This window comes from Metopolophium dirhodum, chromosome 1 (assembly GCF_019925205.1).
Source record: "Metopolophium dirhodum isolate CAU chromosome 1, ASM1992520v1, whole genome shotgun sequence".
Taxonomy (NCBI): Eukaryota; Metazoa; Arthropoda; class Insecta; order Hemiptera; family Aphididae; genus Metopolophium; species Metopolophium dirhodum.
The window spans coordinates 58625569-58633194 of NC_083560.1; the positions used below are offsets into that span (position 1 = coordinate 58625569).

General features: G+C 29.0%; 1 protein-coding gene across 1 annotated transcript; it reads right to left on the reverse strand.

Moving 5' to 3' along the window:
• Positions 1 to 1083: 1083 nt before the first annotated feature.
• LOC132934265 (uncharacterized) lies at positions 1084 to 5534 on the reverse strand. Its single transcript, XM_061000553.1, has 6 exons — positions 5383 to 5534; positions 5121 to 5290; positions 4108 to 4339; positions 2320 to 2573; positions 2171 to 2255; positions 1084 to 1111 (listed from the first exon to the last, which is right to left on the reverse strand). The coding sequence occupies exons 1-6, from the start codon at positions 5532 to 5534 to the stop codon at positions 1084 to 1086; spliced, it is 921 nt and encodes a 306-aa protein (XP_060856536.1).
• Between the last annotated feature and the right edge of the window lie 2092 nt (positions 5535 to 7626).

A 7626-nucleotide genomic window follows, 5' to 3' on the forward strand; every position in this document is an offset into this window, starting at 1 on the left:
ACAATGATGTGTGTTTTTTAGTGTCTGTCATCACAGTTTGGGGCAGTAAAACTGCTTCGATTTTCTTCAACAGTATCTTGTTTGATGGGAAAGTGAATCTAGTTGGTGCATTGGGAGGTCAAAATTTAAAATTCCCAATAGTTTTCAAAAGTGCCAGGAAAAACAAAATAAAAATTAAGGGAGAACGGGGAATTTTTACACAAAAAAACTGTTTTTGACAAAATCGATATTGGTTTTTGGTGCAACTAAACAAATGAACTTGTATATACATGACATTTTTACTGGTTGTTTATATTCGAATTTTTCATACACGATAGGGCAGGCACCGTTACAACTACGACAAATTTTTGCATCGGATTTTAGAAATTAAATGGGATATAAATACTTGGTTAAAAAATGTATGATATTTAAAGTAAAAATTATGACCAATTATTATTGAATTAAAGTACCTAATAAAACTTTCGTGAAATATCGATTTTGTGATTTTGCAAAAATGGATGTCAATTCTGTCTATACTACTATGCCTTATGCAACTGGTCGACGTCGACTCATAATAATATTATACTTATATTTCATAAATAATTTGTAGACATCTTCTTTTTTAAAAACTATTACGTCGTGTGGAATATAGATGCATAGGTACTATTTTTATAGGTAGTAATATTAACGTATTATGCATTTCAAAATGCAATAATCACTCGGCGTCTTGGATAGTCTATTTAGATACACCACTGTCGCAGATGCAGTATATTATGGTTTATAAGGACAAACTGCATATATTTTATTATTATGTTTTAAAGTTATGTCCTCCGACCATATTTGTAATCTTGAAAGTGCATTACCGACTATACCATGTCCTTGGCCCTTGCATGGTTTAAAACAAATGATATAATAAAAGTTATAATATATAATATATTGATTTATTGTGTATATAAGAGAACCATTGTGGTAACAAGTGGTACCAATATATTTTTATATCGATTACAGTCCTGAAGAATTCTGTTAAAGGTATTGTTCTTCATATTCAGTGATAGGTGATGAGTTATAATATTTTCAACAAACAACATTCAAAGACGGTATGCACTATTGTTGTATTTTTACATTTTTAACACTGAAATAAGACAAAATGAAAACCAATAGATAAATTATAATTTGTTTCTGAGATCTATTGTTTTATAGGAAGTAACAAACATTGTATCATATTAATGAGTTACAATAAAATTAATTAACAAACAGTCATCATCTAAGACTAGGGTCTCTAACCAACGACCCGCAGCCCGATTCCAGCCCGTCAAACTTTTTCAACCAGCCCACCAAGCTAACTAATGTTTTGAAAATATATTTTATATAATATTACAAAAAATAGTTTTTAAATGCATTTTCAATTTCATTACCTCTCTATCCCTATCTAAAAAATGTTGGCCTGTTATGCATATTACAGATTTGAGGGGCCTTTGTAAAAAAAGGTCGGAAACCACTGATCTAAGACATGGCGAAGTCATTATTCGAACTGTGAGCAATTAATCCTATTCGTGATTGATGCAGATGAAAAATTAAGGAAGGAAGTAGAAATGGAGTTCAACAAACCAAATTTTTCATGCTCGTTAACAGCTAACGTGGCTGAAAAATTTAAGTTATTCAATGAAGAAGCTCAAGTATTCTTTGGGACTATAGAAAAAACCTCATTGCCATAAAAAGTACAGGTAGCACATTTATTAAATTTAATTGAACTGGTAACAACGGTATAAAAATGTATAGAACCTTTTACGTTGGTCCTAAAGAATAAGCGATTGAAATTATTATTTTTTATTTATTAAAAGAATATTTTACGTCTAAAAGGAATTAGGTGATGAAGCACCACGAATTTTTAAGGAGGCAGCAAGATATATTAATGAGACATTCGACAAATTGTATGTGGGTCTAATAAATATAATAAAAAGTTGAGATTTCAAACATACAAAAAGCTATTGAGAAAATTGAGAACAAAGTTTGTTCTTGGCATAACAACAGTCGTCAATTAAAATTATTGTGCGGGAAGATTTTTTACTGCATAAAGTAATAGGTAGGTGCCTATATTATTATCAGACTACGGAACAATAAAGGGGATCGAATCACACTTATTTTTCATACGTTTTAGAATCACTTTGACTAATAAAATAAAATTTCTTACTTCTTGGTAGAGCGAACGCTCCCATCATTATTATCCTTATCCAAAACATAGAGTTTGCGTCTACGACACATTGACTGTTTTAAGCCTAAGTTATAAATAATTTATGTTGTTTAATGTGTTTTCTATACAAATTTTAGTTTACGCAATACTAATTATCAGCCGATCGAAATCCAAAGACGGGTTGATCGGTTCCCGGAAAAAGTATCTGTCCATAATCGCAAACATTCGCCCATCGTAACATTCATTGTCTTCGTCAGCAGTGTTTTCGTTTTGCAGATCGACACTATCATTTTGTAGATGCAAAGGGTCTAGGTCTTTTATCCTGTTCAAATTTTTAATCTTTTGCATCGGGTCAGTGTTGAATGCCATTTGTACTACAGTATACTTGAAATCGTCCCAAAAACTTAAATACATTAAACAATTAAAACAAAACAAAATCAGGATATAAAATGTTTAAAAAATGTATAGAAATAGGTTAGGCATGCTAACATATATGTTGGTATATGAATAATTTGATAATGAAATAATCATATTATTATTTTTATTATTATTAATTTTCTTTAACATTTATATAAATATTATGGATAAGTATTTTATTTTTACTTGGGCTGTGAATTTGTATTAAAATTATTCTTAGCTTACTGTAAACTAAACTATACTAAACATTACTTCGTTAACACAAAGTTTAAATTAGGTATTAATGAATTCTGTATTGAAACTTTTTGTATTTTTGATTTATTAGGTATTCTTTGGCCCGATTTGGCCGTTTTGGCCGATATGAATGTATTTTACAGGGATATGTGAGTTTTTCTGTCATCACTAGGGCACGGATTTCTATGCGAAGTGAATTATTTTTTGGATGCTCTTGGACAATGCATCCCAAGTACATCATTTGTTTCATGAAACATATACTTCAAAGGTGGAACTTTAATTTTGCTTTCTTAGCATTTTCAGGTAATTTTATTCATTTTTAGTGCATGTATTAATACATTGTAAAAGCTTTTAGTGTAAATTAAGAAATTCAAAATATTATATCACGAAATATTGTTCATTATATTTGCTTTTATAGTTTTTAGATATTTTTCATGCATACCATTTACCAAATGTAAATCTTTGAATGTGATTACGTCTTTATCTATCTATAGCGATTATTGGATTGTCATCACCTTTTGGAACAGTAAAAATATTTATATTTTTAACTTCAAAGTACCCACTGGAACATCTTTCTTAACACCTTTTCTATATATTTGATATTTTTTATAATTTCCGTAATTTAAAACTTTTTACACACATTTATGAATTATTTTTATTTATTTAATTTCCGTCTTATAAATATTTTACAGGCTCTTTACGCACGTCGTACTAAATTAATAATATCTTTAAATTTAAATATTTTACACTATCTTGTTAGATTTTTATATATTTAAAATTATGTTTTTTAATTATACATTTGTACATGTTACATTTTATACTGAATTTCTTGAGATTTGAATGCATTTATAAGGTTTTTAGTGCATTTTTCAAGATTTGAATGGTTTTAATACATTAAAGTTTACATTCATTAGGTAACATTAAGTTCACAGCCCTAATATACTAACCATTGGTATAAAAAATGATTATAGTTTGTACAGAATTTGTAGGCCTATATTATGATGTTGGTTGTTTAAAAAATATAAATTATCACTGAGATTTTGAAAATATAAATAAAATTAATAATATTCCGTATCAAACCGCCAACTGGTTGAAATATGTTTAGTTATTTTTAGAATACCTACAGTATAAACAAAGGGGTTTGGGGGGACTAGCATCACACGGATTTGTTTAAAAAATTAGCTGCCCCTTAAATTTTAAACTCAATTTTTGGCTATCGGCCCACCTCTAAATTTATTACACACGCACGTATAATATATATGTACGCTACAGCTGTTTATACGAACATTTCATGTAAAGTGTTTGCAATAATTGCAGCTATTTGTATAGCAGTCGGCTTCGAATCATCCGCGTCCGTGTTCGTCGCGTATTTCGCTCTGTTCTTGGTCGAAGATACGGAACTCGTCGTACATTCCGTACTATTCGGAGGTGGTATCATATTATCACCGGCGTTTTCTAGTGCAACAATGATGCCCATGCGCAATTTTTCGAACAACATAACTTTACTCAAATTTTCAACTAGACGTAAAAATAATTTGTTCATTATCGATTTTGTCAGATATGTCTCGTTCAATATTAAGTACACTTAAATTCAAAAAAAATGTCATCATTCGATATTGCAAAATCAAGGACATAGTACCTTTACTGAATACTACATCTATAGATTACAATTCGCAGGAAAAAATACGATCTTCAATAATCTATTTTTAAATTTAAAAATAATTATAAAATTAAATTAAACAGTGTTATCATTAAACATAGAGGAGATGTACGACTGCTTCATTTAAATATGGATGAAGAATGAAAAAAAAACAACCAACACACTAATACGGTAACACTTTTGATTTTAGAATATTATGAAGGTAGGTACTAAAATATTCTAAAATCAGTGGTAACACTTATCAATACCTCCATAGCTCCATTTGTACCACTTGTGAGCTGTTACACAATTTACAGTCTCAAGACAAATTCTTAATTTCTTAAAATGTTCTAAGAAGAAAAGATAAAAGAAAAGTAACTACCATTTAAATTAATTAGGCACAAATGTAATCTAGGTAGGTACAGTAATATTATGTCATATTGTGATGAGTATATAATTTAATACAATATAAAATAATATTATGATTCAATTTTTTAGGTATGGCTTAAAATGGTCAAGGAAGGGTTAAGCCCTCATACTCCCCCCTCCCAATGAAGAACCACATATACCCACATGGCCGTACACCAATATTATATTTTAAAACAGTTTATATTGCTAATATAAATTATAATATTATTTAATAATCATCATTTGTCATACCGATCACTAAAGACATATAATAGACAATCCAACGCACAATGACGACTCCTTGTTGAAGACTAAAACGTGAAAGCTGTATGTTTCTTATGACGCTAGATAGCCTGTCAGCCAACCAAGCATGTATACAATTCTCTTCAATATTATGAAGTTTTAATTTAGACGCAACTAACCTTTTGCGTAATTTTGAACATTAGAATTTGTATATATTAGGTATACATTATTATAGCTTATCAAATGTAAAACAATTAGGGTAAGTACTTACGTTACGCACTCTTGTGGTTTCATATTTGAGAACTGAAGTTTCAACAAGCTTTCAATTTGTCGACAGGTAAAAGTTATTTGTTTGTTAAGTCTAATATTAATTGTCTTGCATATTATGGAACTTGGGTTGACATTGATATTTGATTCAGACATTATTAATGCAATCTAGTCATAACGTTTCTTCAAACAAATATCCCAGAATTCAGATTATAATTATTTATTTATCTTGTTGCCATGGCTAAATATGATATTTATACATTTTTTAGATTCTGAGCGGAGCGAGAAAGCTAGTGGTTTCACAATGGTGTTTATTTTTTTTTTTCATCCTGTATAAAAAATTTCTACCAGAAGAAGTGCTTCGATTTCAACATATAGTTCCTTATATTTTAGCAAGTTTGATCAAAATAGTATTTTAAAGAGGTCATTTTTCGATTTTTTTCAATAATTATTTAATGCCACGGGAAAAACCACTGAAAATGGGATTTTAATTTCTAACGCTTTGTTTATCACCATAGAAACGAATAAAAAATAATAATATTATAATATTAATTCAACTTACAGGCTATAATAAAAAATAACAATATAAAATATCCAGACTGACAAACCGTTTCCGCTCAGAATCGTTTTTCTTATATAATGATATTATATCATTGAATTCAAGTTTAATATAATCCATTATACGAGTACATTGACCCACTCATAGGCGCAAATTGACTAAACTTTTTGGGAGGACTCAAGCCCCCTTCCCATAGGCCATATTGCTTAGTACCACAGAATATAAAAATTAGTACTAATTACTAGACTTTGAACTGGGGGGACTTGACCGACATTTGGGGGGACTAAGTCCCCCCTCTATTTGCACCAATGGACCCACATGTAACCTACTGTACATCAGAACGACTTACCCGCTTTTTTTAAAACTACTCTTTGCATTAGTATAATAATATATAATGAAATATTAATTATTTTAAATTTTTAACACTAATTTTTTCGAAAATATTAACGGTTTTTCAATTATTTAAGATTCAGAGTGGAGCGATGAATGTATTGATTTCACAATGATGTGTGTTTTTTTTGTATCTGTCGTCTCTAATCGAGGATTATCTTGGATTCTTGATAAACAGTTTGGAATAGAACTTGGAAGACGACATCAGGGAGTGCTTGCCAACGATTTGACCACGGATGAATCTTATAATGAAGGGACATTTCTCACTAGGACTATAATGTTATCGTATAATGTCTGTTATTTCATATCAATAAATTTAATATTTGTAATTAATTAAATTATGATTTTATATGAGTTCTCCTAACTTCATATTAAAATTAAAATTAATATATACATATATAAGTCAGAGTCAAGTACTCAAATATACTGTGCCACGGCTAAATATGGGTTGGGATTAGTATGTCGCGAGGGAAAAAGGTTAAGTAACTTTTTTTTTTAGATTTTATGGTCACAGTATAAATAATTTACTACAAAATAACAGCAATTGTTTTTTTTCGTTTAAATATCTTAATTTTGTCAACATTTGAACTTCAAATATCTATAAAAAAAACTGTTCTTATAGGTATAATTTTTTTTTACCGGATCATTTTAAAAAGTACTGAGAATTTTCAGTTTTGCCCTCTCAAAAGTACAAACTAGATACAATTTGCTATATTTTTTTTACTTCTTTTCGTGTATACAGACAAATAAAAAACATATCATTGTAAAATCAATACATTCATCTATCCGAACTCCGCTCAGAATCAAAAACGTATTTAATTATTTTTTCAGCTAAAAACTAAAAATAAATGATTATACATCTTACTATATGAGTGGTTTGATTTGCTACTATTTTTAAATTGAAAAGAAAAGGGAGAGGATGGTGGAGGTTCCTTGAGATACGTTGTTATAGACCATAGTATATTTCAAACAATTCGGCGCCACTGATTCCACGTATATTGTAATTATTAGAATCTATTTAGATTTTAGAACAAACTTTTGATTAACTTATTTGCTTAGAATAAGAAATATTTATATTAATGATATTATTGATATTAATGATACTAAATACTTATTGATACACCGTGCCACTTAAGATGATTGGTCATCGGATGATTGTTATTATGACTAAACTATCAATGTCAACTTGTATACTTAACCTCAATCATATCCAATTTAAAATCCTTTATGAGTATTATAATATATTGTTTGTTGATAATAATTTTATTTATTTAAAATTACAATATTAATCCATAGGTT